The sequence below is a fragment of the Rhinichthys klamathensis genome, unplaced genomic scaffold (genome assembly GCF_029890125.1).
Source record: "Rhinichthys klamathensis goyatoka isolate OS25496 unplaced genomic scaffold, OSU_Roscu_1.1 h1tg000457l_1, whole genome shotgun sequence".
NCBI classification, from domain to species: domain Eukaryota; kingdom Metazoa; phylum Chordata; class Actinopteri; order Cypriniformes; family Leuciscidae; genus Rhinichthys; species Rhinichthys klamathensis.
Window position 1 is genome coordinate 196,655 of NW_026606948.1, and position 15,029 is coordinate 211,683.

Here is a 15,029-nt window from a genome sequence, read left to right on the forward strand (position 1 = left end):
ATTATTGTTATTATTATTGTTAAATTAGTGTTCATAAACGATTTATTTATGGTCTGTCAAGAATTTCAAGTTAATAATATAACAATTTACGAAAAATATTTTTAAAGCTTGACTCATGTGGTGCCCCCCTAGTGGTTGTGAATGGTTGGTGCCCCTGGGCACTGGCCCAAGTGCCCTTATGGATAATCCGGCTCTGACTGCCGATGATGGCACCAGTTGTCGGCGCGACGGGAGGATGAATGCCGAGGCGGAATATAATCGGTTCGGCCCCATTCACCAGTAACAACGGATTATCAGTGAATGTCTCAGTTGTCTCCGACGAAAGTTTATAAAACTATCCCGTGTAAAATGATCACTTACAGAGGCGGGTTTTGGCAGTGATCCTCAGCTCTCCATCAAGGTTGGCTCTTCACAAAATGAATCCACTTCTTCTTGATGTAATCGTTTTTCGGAAATTTAAATAAGGACACCGATCTGTTTTGTATGTGATCCGGTGATCGCATCCAGGTAGTAGGCCTACGCTTTTCTGTGACAAAGGCATAGCTAGCTAGCAATCTGTAGGCTGTGTTACTAATAATAGTGCTGACAGTAACTCACGATTGAGCGGCAAAACTGATGTGAATGTGCTCTATATTGTTAGGGGAGCGGACAGCCTCAGTGGCTCCAGTGCGTCATCAAGTAGGGGCGTGTCCAGTAGCTCAGGGGCTCCAGTGCGTCATCGAGCCCCGTTTTAACCCCGCCCAAAAAATCTGTAAAATATCAATGGTGAAAAACTGTTTAACGGTCTAACTCCACAATTCAGTAGTTCACAGTTCACAGTCTTTGTAATATGTTTTAGCAATACATTTCTAACATTTATAATGTGTTTAGAATTTTTTTTTTAAATTGCCTTTACAGGGACTTTAATATTGTCTCATTTCCCCCCCCCCCCCCCCCCCCCCCGCGCATACTCAATTTTATCTCATAAAATTTTATTTCATAGCTCAAGGTTTCTAAACCTTCTCAAACCTTTTGACCAAACATGTCTATGCAGTTGTTCAAAATTTATAAACAAGGATTTTTACAGCTGACTTTATAGAGATTGCACTTACTCACACAGAATTTTGTATCAGATTAAGTACCTTTCATTAACGCTGTCTCTTTAACCCGCTCGTGGCTGTGTCAGGTCAGCATTCCGCGCACTGCAGTGACGTTGGCATCCGCGGGCGTGACGGGAGTCTGTCTGTGATTGCGCGACAGTGTTATCCTGCATGCTACTCGAGCTGTGGGACACGGTGAGTGAACTGTTAACGAACCCCGAAACACTGGACCCGGCACGGACAGTTGCTTACTAGTACTGCGAGTGCCGGGTTTTGGAGGAAAATCGCTGAACGAAACCTCGCGTAACGACTATGCTAACGTGCTAGCGTGAGCTAATGAGGCTCAGGCCGTGTAACTGAGCAGAATCAACCCGCACAGCAGTGCCGCTGCCCTGTAGAAGTAATAGGAAACAGCGCTGCGTTAACAGGCCGCGGTCTTTCCTGCGAGCAGACGAAAACACACATACACAGTCACACACACACACACCTGACCGCCTGTTAACGGTGAAATATTTGATCTCCACGGCTTATATGTTACTACTATGTGCTTGTTAACTAGTTAAACTCTGTGAGTTTATACTGCGTTTTGATGCACACATGAACTCCTAGTGTAGGCTACACACTGGCATGCAATCTTCATTCGACAAGTGACCAAAATGACATTACAGCTGTTAGTGTAAAGGAATGTTTCATGCAGTCTATAGTCCTACAGCTATAGAAGAGCTGCATTCGGTGACATGTTAAGATCACAAAACAGTTCTGGTGACACTATAATTTTATTCAATTGTCGAGTGGAGACATTGGGCATAGGTTATTCCACATTTACACCCGTTTCGGTTCTATCTGTATATTTATTTGGATTAATCTATTTTTAAAGGTATAGGAACTTAGTCTGGTAAAACTAGTAGATTATTATTATTTACTGGTCTGAAGAATATGCAATCTCATATCTTGTTTATGCCTTTTTATTGCTTATAGGGATTCACTTTAAGTGGAGTGACTGGAAGAGATGTGGATATTTTTTAATTCACACAGCTTTTCTTTATTTAGATTTGTCTAGAAGTTATTCACAATCACAACCACTGAAAATATTGCATTCTCTTTAAGTGCACTGTCTCATAAGATGGTCATTTATCACCTGGCAGTAACTGATTTGCTTATTTACAGAACAATATGGGATTTTAGGAGGGTGGGATAGCAGTGATGACAAAGACTAGTGAAAGGTTTTTCGATGAGACCTGTTTTCCTGTTTGTTCCAATGATGTTCGGCATTTAGCTTCTTTTTGTAGATTTAATTGCTTCAGGCTGAATGTAATGGTGCATTAGCATAGCATCAGTTGAATCTGCTTGCAGTAGATAAGCTGTTTGTTTGTCAGTTGGATGCATATGCATCTGTGATTATAGTGGAATTTAAAGTGAAATCTGAATGATCTCAAATTATAGCCCTTTAAAACATTTGCTGGGAATGTGCACTACTGTAGTGATGGTGCTTTAAAGGAAATTAATTTAAAATAGCAATATATCAGAGTGTTTTACCATGCAAACTGCATAACTAATGCATGCTAATTAAAGTTGGCATGAAATGGAAGTTGAGATCATGATTTCTTCCTTATTGTTGTGACGTATATCTGCAAAACGGAATTATTGTTGGATTGTTGTGAAGACCAGGAAAATGTAATGCGGGAAACTTGAAGGCACATTCATTTTTTATTTATTTATGTTTGCGCGTAAACCTGTATAGTGAAATTTACAACAATCTAGACAAAAAAGAGGAGAAGGGGATGACAATGGTTTGGCAGTAATCAGATTATGAAAAGGTGGTGTTAATACGTCAGAACCAAAAGCCTTTTGACTTGAGTGCTTCAAACTGTCATTGGACTGATAAGTGATTTGAATGTGTGTGTGTGTGTGCTGTGATTTAATCTTACAGGCCTCAGCATGCGTGAATATAAGCTTGTCGTCCTGGGCTCTGGAGGCGTTGGGAAGTCTGCATTGGTAAGTTCAGGATTATTTAAGTGTACACATCATTGTTGTATTATATATGGGCATTTTATACAGTTTATAACTGTATTTGTTGTTTTGGGTTTTAGTCCCATCTAGTCAATAATATTTATTTGGGTTGAATGAGATTCTGGTCTTTTCTCACACAGACAGTCCAGTTTGTACAGGGAATATTTGTTGAAAAATATGACCCCACAATAGAAGACTCGTATAGAAAGGTAAGTAAACCTTTTTGGTATGGCTGAAGTGGCATAGCTGAATTAACACTCTATATAGAGTTCATACATTAACACAGTACTTGACACCCTCTTTTTTCTTTTCTTTTTTTTAGCAAGTTGAGGTTGATGGGCAGCAATGTATGCTAGAGATCCTGGATACTGCAGGCACAGTGAGTTCAATATGATGCATGAACTGTTCCGGCCAATTAGTTAATTAGGCTATGTTCAGACTGTCAGTCCAAATGCGATTGAAATCCGGTCAGATTTAGCAAGTGTGAACGGAAAAGCTATGTTTCCGTAAAACGTAAACGTTAGACGTTGATATAGGAAACATGCTGAAAGTCGCTGCAGACTAGGTTGGGTTGTTGCAAAGTGCCGCATGAGCAGAATACGTCACGATAACTTGTTTTGAATATGGCAGAGACAACAGCGTGGAATAAAGTCGCTCATTCCAGCATCCTACATTTCTACCGCTGCCTCAGAAGACGCAGTATTCCAGCACTGCGGTTACACATTTTCATGTTGTAAATAGGACAACATCTGTATTGCAAATCCCTCCATGGTGCGGTTGTTGTTGTTGTTGTTGGCGTATACAACGCAACGTCATTGCCATAGAACCCAATGCAGATATTCCGGAAAATGGAATAGCGCCATTGACACAAATCGGATCCGAACAGTTGCGATATACAGTGTGGACAGTTAATAATTTTAGATCAGATTCCAATCGGATACACAATAATTGGATTTGGACTGATGGTGTGAACGTAGCCTTAGTCTTCCATGCGAACTCAATAGATTATTGATTATTTGCCTACAGGAGCAGTTCACAGCGATGAGGGACCTGTACATGAAGAATGGTCAGGGTTTTGCTCTGGTTTACTCCATCACAGCACAGTCCACCTTCAATGACCTGCAGGACCTACGGGAGCAGATTTTAAGGGTGAAGGACACAGAGGATGTGAGTCACATTATAATAAAATTTTTTTTTTTTTTTTTGTGGTGCATGCTTTGGCAAATCATTGTGATTTTTAATGTCAACTTTATTTTGTGTATTTTGTAAAAAGAAAAGAAATCATGAACCTGCCAGGCCAGCTATTGTCAGCCATAGCAAGTATTAACCAGCAAAGGCAAACCAAAAAAGGCACAAAACTATTTAGATTTTTACTGAGACCAGAAGAGCTCAGAGACACGCATTAAATTGGCAGAAGCTGCCTTCACACTGTGGCACACTATGCTTCTTTACCATTGCACCCACATTCTGTATTAAAGCTTGCACAATTTCGGTTCTTTATGCAAATTACATTAACAAATTTAGGGATGTCCCGATTAGGGGTGTAACGGTACATGTATTCGTATTGAACCGTTTCGGTACGAGGCTTCCGGTTCGGTACGCATACAAACCGAACGATTCCTTGGACCATTTTTTCCTGCTGACAAAATTCGCGCTGGCGCGATCACCACAACGTTGCGCAACATCAAATGGCAAGCGTAATGAAAGCGGAACGAAACTGCGCTATTGTGCTTCACGGATCGTTTATCAGCTCAGAGCAGCAACATCTGTGCAGCGGGAGCCAATCTCGATCAAGCGACACTGTTACAACCGTTACAACACAGCGCTGAGAGATCCAGTAAATAAAACATTTGAGTTCGCCACTGAAGTAATAACATCGCTGCGAGATCTAGTGAGAAGCATTCAAATTTCTCCGTTATTAACCGTAGATCTCTATTAGATCAAACAGCGCTGACGTGGACACCAGGAGAAATATTGTGCCGTGAATGAACTAGTAATACTTTACGTCCACAGACCAGCGACATTCACCATGGATTTAATATAGTAACACTAACTGTAACCAGTTTGGCTGGAATAGTGAAATGCTTTCAAGTACTTCACACATCTTTTTCCAGCACTTCAAAACTCAAATATTATATAAATAAATAGCCTATATGAAGAGTTCAGATGCAAAAGCCTCTATAAGTGCCATTTGAAATTTTCTTCTAGAATGATCATTTTTATGAAGCTTGTACATTTAAGTTCAGTAATTTCACTCAAATGACAATTAATAGGCAATCTTCATTGCCATTTAAGTGAAATTACTGAACTTAAATATACAAGCTTGATAAAAATGATCATTCTAGAAGTAAATTTCAAATGGCTTTTGCATCTAAACTCTTCATATATTTAAATGTTATTTTTAATGTGATGACAGATGACCCCCATTTATAAACCTGAAAGTTTCAAGATGTAGGAAAACTCACTTATTTAAAAAATATTTTTTCTTTTAACAAATAAGAAATTCTCTGGCATTTCTTACTTTTTGCTGTATCGAAAACGTACCGAACCGTGACTTTAAAACCGAGGTACGTACCGAACCGTGATTTTTGTGTACCGTTACACCCCTAGTCCCGATACCACTTTTTCACTTCCGATACCGATTCCGCAGCTTTGGCTATTTGCCGATACCGATATCAATCCGATATTTTTATTTTATTCTATTTTATTCTTGAACTAATACTAATAAAATATATGGAAGCACTGCTCAATTAGCAACCTAAAAACATCTCACTCAAATGGAGAACAAATACCTCTCCAGTATAGGCTAGTCCACAACACTATGATGAAACACACAGATTATGAAAGACTGCCACCCTTTATTCAAACACAAAAAATAAATACAAATAAATACAGGTAGGCGTGCTCCACACTCTGCACACACACTTGCTTGATATGCGTCAAAATCTTGTGTACAGTTTATAAACTTAGGAGACGGATTGCAAAACCGTGTTTATAGTACCCCTGAAGGTAGTGGGAGGGAGTGTCTGATGTGAGTTTAGGGGGCACGCGTCAGCCAGAGATGTGTGTGTGTGTGAGTGAGTGAGTGAGACGGTCGCCGAAAGAAGGATCTGAAGTGCCTGTGTTTCGGCTACAAAAACCCGCCGAACTGATCCGAAACCAGCCCAATTTTTATCCACCTGCCCAACCCATTTTTTCCCGCAAAATATTTTATATATTTTAAATTGCAATTTATTCTTGAGATGCCAAAGCTGAATTTTCAGGATCATTACTCCAGTCTTCAAGTCAAGTCACCTTTATTTATATAGCGCTTTTTACAATACAGATTGTATCAAAGCGCTTCACAGTGATAACATGAAAACAATATAACAAAAACAATATAACAATATAACAAAGTTTGTTTCTAAAAGAAATTGCGTCAACGTCCACCTTAAGTAAGGCAGATCAATAATATTATTGAATATTAAATGTTAAATGTCCCCAACTAAGCAAGCCAAAAGCCAAGGCAACAGTGGCAAGGAACCAAAACTCCATCAGGTGACAGAATGGAGAAAAAAAAACCTTGGGAGAAACCAGACTCAGTCGGGGGGCCAGTTCTCCTCTGGCCAACGAAGGAAGTGTTGGCCAGTCTTCAGTGTCACATGATCCTTCAGAAATCATTCTAATATGCTGATTGATTATTATCAATGTTGAAAACAGTTTTTGTGGAACTGTGATACAATTTTTAGGATTCTTGGATGAACATTTAAATTTAATGTGCTATTGCTGATAAAAAGTTTTAATTTCTTAAAACAAAACATTTGAACAGTTGTGTATATATGAATTCATGTAACATGAGTACTTGCTGTACATGGGGGATGTTTTGTGCCTTTATATTAGACACTGATGTTTTCTGTCCATGCTTTTTTAAAATCAATTACAATTCTTTGAACTGTCAGTGAGTGTGATTTCTGCTAAACCAAATTCAAACGCAGTATGCACACTCATCGGATGTCTCTCTCTATTTGTGTCTAGGTGCCAATGACCTTGGTTGGAAATAAGTGTGATTTAGAGGATGAGAGGGTGGTCGGGAAAGAGCAGGGTCAGAATCTTGCTCGTCAATGGAGTAATTGTGCCTTTCTAGAATCTTCTGCCAAATCAAAGATCAATGTCAACGAGGTGAGACACAGTTCACCGCACTTTATCCAAAGCAAGATAAAAACACTACCAAGTACACAAAGCCAGTTCTCTAATAGAAGTCTTTTTTGTGTGTATATCAGATCTTTTATGACCTGGTAAGACAGATAAACAGAAAGACGCCGGTGGAGAAGAAGAGAGCGAAAAAGAAGTCAAACTGCATCCTGCTGTAACACAACCGCATCACTGCAGCAGCTCTGAGCCAGGTAGTTGATCAGAAATTCATTAGGAATTTGTACATGCACCATTAAGTACTCTACATCCATGATATAGCGGAATGTTTTTAAATGATTTATCTGTATCTGTTGAAATTGAATATTTAATTGTACATACTCATTTATCCTGTTTTTCCATTCAGATTACATTTGCCGTAATTTAACGCTCAAACAGTAATAATTTAACACTGTTAAATGTAATCTTTAGCAAATTTCAAGCATCCATTTTTCACACTGTACATTAAAATGCTGTAATGCCTAAATTCAATTGTAGCCTTTAAACTGATTGTTTTTCAGTGCTTTATTTTAACCTAATTTTAATAAAATAGTATAGAATTTTAATATTGGTCTCTTATCAGTTATAATATGAAAATAACATACAGTATTAGCCAAAATTTTAATAACAGATCATCCCTAATATCGGTGGAGATATATGCCGACAACTATCATTAGCTTTCCCATTCATCTTAAAGGCCCAGGTATGCCTTATTGTTCGCGTTCCTCTCCTTATGTGCAGAAACACGCGTTTGGCATATGTGCACTATCTAGTGGATTTTGTTTCAAACACTGTCCGCGGTCACAAAAATTGGAGAGCACGCGGATGGGGTGTGCAGACGTCCACAGACCCTCCTGATGAAAAAAATTACATTTGGACGGCCGAAGTATACTTTGGGCTTAATGGTGTTTGTTGCACCATTTAAAAGTAGCACCACCTGCTCGAGTTCAAACATTTCTGCATTTGGGGCAAGACTTGTATCTATTCTTATGCTGAACTTACTTTTTGGTTTAGCAGCTCGCTGAAGGGGTTAGTTGAGACTAGGGCTGTCAACGAATATTCTAAATTCGAATATATATTCGAATAGTTTTAAAAAAACAGAAATTCGAAGGTGAAAATTAATATTCGAATCATGTGGAAAAACACGCCCGCGGTAGCAGAGGCGCGGCTGTCTGCTTTGCGAGTGGCAAAATTCTGAAGCTTAAAATGTAAAACGCATTTTCCAGCTGCACAGACAGATAGCACAGTGAGTGTCTGGCTCACTCATTAGCTGTGCTGCGTCAACTGCACATCCAATGGCACGGGCGCCTCCAACGTGTGCGCCAATGAGCTAGCATTACATCAGACACGTCAGAGCCCGCCAATGGGGGCGTGGCCAGACGCCCTCGAAATAGCCATAGTACTAGCAGGCTAGCAGCAGTTTACCACAGCACAGCTCGCTCGGAGCGTTCAATGTCGGTTCTATATACTGTAAAACTTCAATTAATGTTAATAATATTTGTTTCAATCACCGAATGAAGCCTGCTATATTTAGGACAAGAGTCGCGACCTTAAATTGCTTGCACAAAACTCCTGATCACCACTCAACATTTGTTTATTGTTATTCATTTAAACCGTTATGCGCAGAGAGCGAGAGAGAGAGAGAGTGCCTGCGAGTGCGAGCGAGAGTAAGGTCTGCGGTCTTGGCCATTAGTTGATTTACTTGGTTTTGTGTAAGTTAATACGTTGTCAAATATGTTTAAACTTAAATAAACTAACTATACAAGTAGTTGTGTCTCTTTGTATTAATTTGTCCTGTTATTGACGTAATGCGTAATGCGCATTGCGTCATTGACAAAATGCGCAACCAGATATTCGAATAGTTCGAATATATGGGGGTTTTTTAGAGGGAATATTCGAACGTCATTTTTGAGCAATTTTGACAGCCCTAGTTGAGACGGATGTCATGATTTTTTTCTTCTCTTTCTTTTTCAGATTGCCGAAATGAAGAACTGTTGCCCAGCTGGCCAACATTCCAGTTCCTCTCTACAGTTATTGGCCAAACAATCAATAAGGCAGAACACCACAGACTCCTCAACTAAAACACAGACTTGACAGAAAAAGAGAGATGCAGCCTCTGCCTTTTCTTCCAGAACAGTCTTGAAAATGTTCTCCCCCCCTGCTCTTTGCTTACCGTTTTTTTTGTTTTTTTTTTTGAAGGAGATTCCACAATGAGGATCTGTGTCTGGAGCAAAAGCTCTGTCTGTGATGTGGCAAAGGGGGGTTAGACTGTCTGGGAGAGGGTTCAGGACTTTCTTAATGCCTACATAAAGAAAGGGGACATTTCAAAACATGTTCATGTTTATAAAATGATCAGAAATGTTTTTTTCCCCATCATGTTTGGATTATCAATAATCATTTGTACAGAGAAGACGCTGTGTCCTTCATTCATCAAAAAAAAAAAAAAATCCTGAGTGACTTTGACTCATTTCTTTTCATCTGAAAAAAAATAGAAAAATTAAAAATGTCCTTTTTTTTCTTTAGGGTGGTAATTTGAAATGTGGATCTGTCTATCTTGAAGATAAAGATATATTGTAGCCACTGCATTTTTTTCACAATCAAAATTACAATAATTTTCCAGCTTTTAAAGATAATTTTTTTAGTATATTTTCTTCCCTTTATTTTCTTGGTGGTATTTTGCGGTAGGCTGTAGCTCAGCCTGGGATAAATATCAACCGTTTTGTGCCTGAGCAGGAGAAGAATGAAATCAGATCTAGACTATAATGCAGAGATAACTTCTCCTCCGATAACCGCTAAACCAATAATTCATAGTCAGTCCTTGACACTTCATTTGCCAAGTTAGATCAGTCCTGATGTGTCAAATATATATTTTTTTGTTCTACTCCATGGTTTAGTTGAACATTTCAAGCAGTGTCTGGCTGGCTTTTGATTTGTTTTTAAAGTAATGTGTGCTTTGATTTCTTTTTTTGACATTGATTTAAATAAATGTATTTCATATTGATGTGGTGTTTTATGTGCATTTATAGATTGCCATTCCTCACCAACGTAGACCATGGCAGATATACTTTTCAGGGTGGCTCACTTTATGTACTGTAGATAAAAATACAGCACTAAGCCATGCAAATAACTTATCTTACACTTTAATAAAAGAACCTTACAAATAGGGAATGCAATAAGTGAATTTATACTCGCTGCACAACAGATATACTACTGGTTTCACAGACAAGGCTTAAGCCTAGTCCCAGACTAAAATGCATGTTTGAGCTGTTTTAACCGAAAGCAACTTGCACTGGCATATCTTAAAATACGTCAGTGTCAATGTTTTGTCTCAAAATGCACACCAGTAATGTTTTTTTTTTCCTAAGGAGCATTTATAAAAGCTAAGGTCCTAATTGAACTAAGGACTAATCCTGGCTTAATCTAAGTCCTGTCTGTGAAACCGGAGGGTTGTTCCATAAAACAAGATATTACCACTGACACTCTCTCATACCATTATTGGACTTTATTAACCACTTGTAAGTCCGACTAATTCGATCCAAGGGCGGCATTCAAATTAGCGGTGAAGGTCACATGCGCCTAGGTCTCTTCCAATGGCCAAGGGATTTATAATTAAATGCAATACATTCTATCTTATGTATTAACTCGTTTCATCTGACTCCATAAAATGAAAGTGTTTTTCAATGATATCTGTGCATCATTAAATATGCGTTAATGTTTGACTATTCCTTTTAACTCCAATGAAAATAAAGTAAAAGTCTGTTAGAATAATCAAATATAACAATTTATTATGTCAGGTAAATGTATTATAACAATTCCATAATCAATTGAAAGATAATCAATGCAAATCATCAAATGTTCTAGGATTAGAGAAATAGATGCAAACCCAACATTTACGAACTACATGAGCTACCTCATGGGCTATCTGAAATACAGAAAAAGCCACGATCCCTTGCTGCATTCCATTAAATAGCCAGACCTCATTTCATATGTAAACCTGTTTTCACAGTGGAAATTTACTGTTCACCCCCCCCCCCCCCCCCCCCCCAGACTTACTGGGGGCAGAAGTTGATTTACATGGTACCATTTGCTAACAGTGGAAATTAGCATTGAGTTCAGACCTTCTGGGAGTAGGATCATGCCTAGAGACCACATTCATTTGTGTGCCAGATATCCCTAAACTCTTAAAAACCTTATTTCCTTTTGTTTTATACTTTGGGAATGAGACATTTGTACCACTCATTCCTGAGACATTTCAAATGATACCAAACATAATACTCAATGATAATCCTTCACATCAAACCATAGATATTCTTATGTGAGTTTTTATGTGTCACTGCGAGAGTGGGGGATGCGGGGAAGAAGTGTGTGTGTGTGTGTGAGAGTTCAAATGTTAATTTGCCAAGGTCCTTTGTCTCATAGACCAGTGGTATATCTCTTCACCCTGTTTCCAGTTTTCCAGTCTTACACACTATTAGTCCAAAAATAAACACACAGAATAGGAAATCAACTTAAATAAGGCTACAATGATAGATAGATAGATAGATAGATAGATAGATAGATAGATAGATAGATAGATAGATAGATAGATAGATAGATAGATAGATAGATAGATAGATAGATAGAAAGAAAAGAATATATATCTTACAGGTTTTCTTTTCTTACTGGCTGAATGTTTTGTGCGCAAGATTTAATTAGATTGTTTTAAAGATTTATGATATCTCTCTGGTTTTGTTTGGCAGCTGTAGTACATTTTATGGTTATCAGAAGATCAGAGAAAATTACAATCTAATAAAAAGCTTTTTTAAGCAGAAGTTAAAATCACACAATTAAAAAAATAAATAATTAAAAGAACAGTATAAATTGTAACTAGTAAGATGAATCTGAGCTTAGTAATTGACCTACAGTATATTAGCCTACATTTGATTTACCCCATTACAATAGTCCCTTTATAGTTATTGCTATCATAAAAATACACTTGTAGGTTTAAAATTCTAAATAAGGCACATGTAATGTCCAAATTACAAATATTTTAGCATATACTGTATATATATATATTATGTACTTTATTATGTTTTTCAATTCAAACACATTTAACACAATTATACAAATGGACTGTTCCTTTAAAGACATCATATTTTCCCCCAATAAATATGTTTCCTTCTACTTTTTTTTGTGATAATACCCACCAACACATGGTCTAAAAACACATAATTAGAACAATAACCAGTAAGTACATAGTTAGACACTTTTACATATGCTGGGAATATGATAAAAGGGGAAAAAGATAAAAAAAAACATATATAAATAAATATTAATAAAAATTAAACATTCACATAGGCCTATTTATAAATCAAACTCTTATAATGACACATAATTCCTAATAAGTTATTCAAGTAATATTATTTAAATATCAAATATTCAACATTAAATAAGTAAATAAATAAAATAATAAATAACTAAAATTAAAAGGGAGGGAGGGTTCTATAAAAATGAAGATACATTTATTACAAAAATAAAAACATTTTTTATAAAATGTAAATTCGTCCCCCGCACTTTTTCAAAGAGCAAATGTGTCTATGACAAGCTGAGGTTTTCGCGGGTGTGTATAGCGTGCCCTACATCGAGATTTAAAATCCAAAGAGTCAAGGATAGTCTATCATACGTGACTTTCACGCTTCCATGGTAATCAGTCACTCGTGCATTAGCTTATGACACGTCCATGCTCGCACCCGCGCCGAATCCATCAGTTTCATAGAGTTCAAAACGGCAAAAAAACTCTTCACTCCTTTTTCACGAAAAAGTCAACCACTGTAAGTAAGTTGTCATGTGGTATCCGAATTGTGTTGCACAATGATGAATAACTCTGCCTATTTCTCTTGTTGAATAATTAACAAGTTTTGTTGTAAATTGAAAATATTCACTATACCCGCACAAACGTGCACTATTTTCAATCTTTTTTTATTCGTAATGTAATCCTTCACTACGAATTTTTTATTCGTAGTGTAACAGCCACGATCTGCTTGAATCAGGGCAGGCAGTAACATGTGTAGACTATGATGTTTACCATAATTCGGTAACACTTTACAATTAGATAAAAAAGTTTGTAGACAAACTTTAAGTTCTCTTGAAAAAGCCTAACTAGAAAGTTAGAAGTATTTTTAAAAGCTTGACGTTTGAAGGTTTTCAATTGGAAAGTTTTAGTTTAGTAAGACAGACTAGGCTATTAAGTAAATGTTATTTTGCCAAAAGAAGAACTTTTATTTTAAGTAAATGATATTTTTAAATCAGCCTACTTCAGTGTGATATTTAACCATATTATCATGCTTAACAGTAACACTGATAATTTGAATAATAGGCTATGTGCACAAGCGTAATTTCGAACTTCCGCTATTGTCAGAAGTCGGCATGTCAGTTTCCGGTTTACGGCTGTTCATCCGCAACCGCTATAAACGAACAAGATGAGTGCTGCTGTTGTACGAAAAAAAGAGTTGTTAAACACATCTAAGTTTCTAAGACCTGTAGGTGGATCCATCATCTAACGCCCGTTTCACACATACCCCGTTTGCAGTGTGTGTTGCGCAGGCCCGCATTAATGCACGGGCTTACTGGGGCTGAAGCCAAGGGGCCTATCATAAGCCAAAAAAACCCTAAAAAACATTGTTTTGTAATTTGTCGAATTTTCTGTCAATCACTTCATATTCATGTTTTTGGCTGCTGATTGATCCAATTTACAAGTGACCCACGTGGGAAGCATGATATGACAGCCTATCAGAATGTAGAGAAACAGTTGTCATCTTCTCTAGTAGTCTATTCAAATTTATGCTAGTCACAGAGGCTGATGATAGCTATCAAAATGTTGAGGAAGAAATAAACTAAAAATATCGCGACAGAAAGAAAACAGTGAGAAGGAATTGTTCAAAAAGATTCCAAAGCTAAAAGGATTTTTTAAACCTGCAAATGAAGGCGAGTCGAGCTCAGTAAGCGGAGCACCGATCGATGAACAGTGGAAAGGACTCAAACAGGCGGGCAGTGTTAATTTCGTTGACGAATAATTTGCGTAATTATTTTCGTCAACAAAATTTTTTCACAGACGAAAACGAGACGATACGGTCCCGACCCGAAGCGTGCAGCCCTGGCCTGCACATATAGACAGACAGCGCGCGAGGACTGAATTGAGCTCTCTTTCGCGTCTGAATGGACAAATACACACAACGTTATGTCTAAATGTCCGTTTTAGAGAGTATTCACGTAAACACCGTCGGTTATGTCTTTACAGAATGTACAGTTGTGAGAATATTGGATGTGCATCAGTGTAATTGGATCTGCGCACTCGGTCTTAAAGTGACAGTGCGTAATAAAACTAATGCCGTCTGTAAACTTAATATTAATCAAACAACAAAATAAAAAGAGAAAAGCATTCACTGCTCTTTAATAGCTTTAATATGGATTAATTATACTTAAAGGCACACTGTGGAACTTTTCAACCTTTATAATATATTACCAAAACCCATTGAGATGGTACATCGACTTACAATAGGTTGAATGACACGTCTGCCGTAGCCTGAAGGTGTTTGTATCGCTTTTCCTAGCACTATGTAACTTCGGGTTTCGGGTAGGAACCCGAGCACAAAAAGAACTACAAAATTCAACCGCTTTACGGCATACGTCACTTCCCCCACCACCCACAACTTCCTCAGATTCTGACGTGAGTGCTCAACTCGCGTTTGATTGCCGTCTGTATGTTTTCGTCATGGCCGAACCAACAGCCACAAG

The 15,029-nt window shown here is 37.8% G+C and overlaps 1 protein-coding gene across 2 annotated transcripts; it reads left to right on the top strand.

Annotated features, from left to right (window-relative positions):
- The first annotated feature begins 1,123 nt into the window (after positions 1-1,123).
- On the top strand, positions 1,124-10,257 carry rap1aa (RAP1A, member of RAS oncogene family a). 2 transcript variants are annotated; one of them, XM_056236624.1, is made up of 8 exons: positions 1,124-1,274; positions 3,010-3,074; positions 3,230-3,298; positions 3,412-3,468; positions 4,116-4,256; positions 7,104-7,247; positions 7,349-7,471; positions 9,231-10,257. In XM_056236624.1, exons 2-7 carry the CDS (start codon positions 3,018-3,020, stop codon positions 7,436-7,438), a joined length of 558 nt encoding a protein of 185 aa, XP_056092599.1. In that variant the 5' UTR covers positions 1,124-1,274; positions 3,010-3,017; the 3' UTR covers positions 7,439-7,471; positions 9,231-10,257. The 2 variants fall into 2 exon arrangements, with proteins under 2 accessions (XP_056092599.1, XP_056092598.1); XM_056236623.1 differs by lacking the exon at positions 1,124-1,274 and adding an exon at positions 1,311-1,431.
- Positions 10,258-15,029: the final 4,772 nt, after the last annotated feature.

Bases quoted from the DNA above. Each gene is read 5' to 3' on its own strand.
- rap1aa (XM_056236623.1), top strand. The intron at 3,075-3,229 runs GTAAGTTCAGGA...TTTCTCACACAG, and splicing joins GCGTTGGGAAGTCTGCATTG to ACAGTCCAGTTTGTACAGGG. The intron at 4,257-7,103 runs GTGAGTCACATT...ATTTGTGTCTAG, and splicing joins GGGTGAAGGACACAGAGGAT to GTGCCAATGACCTTGGTTGG.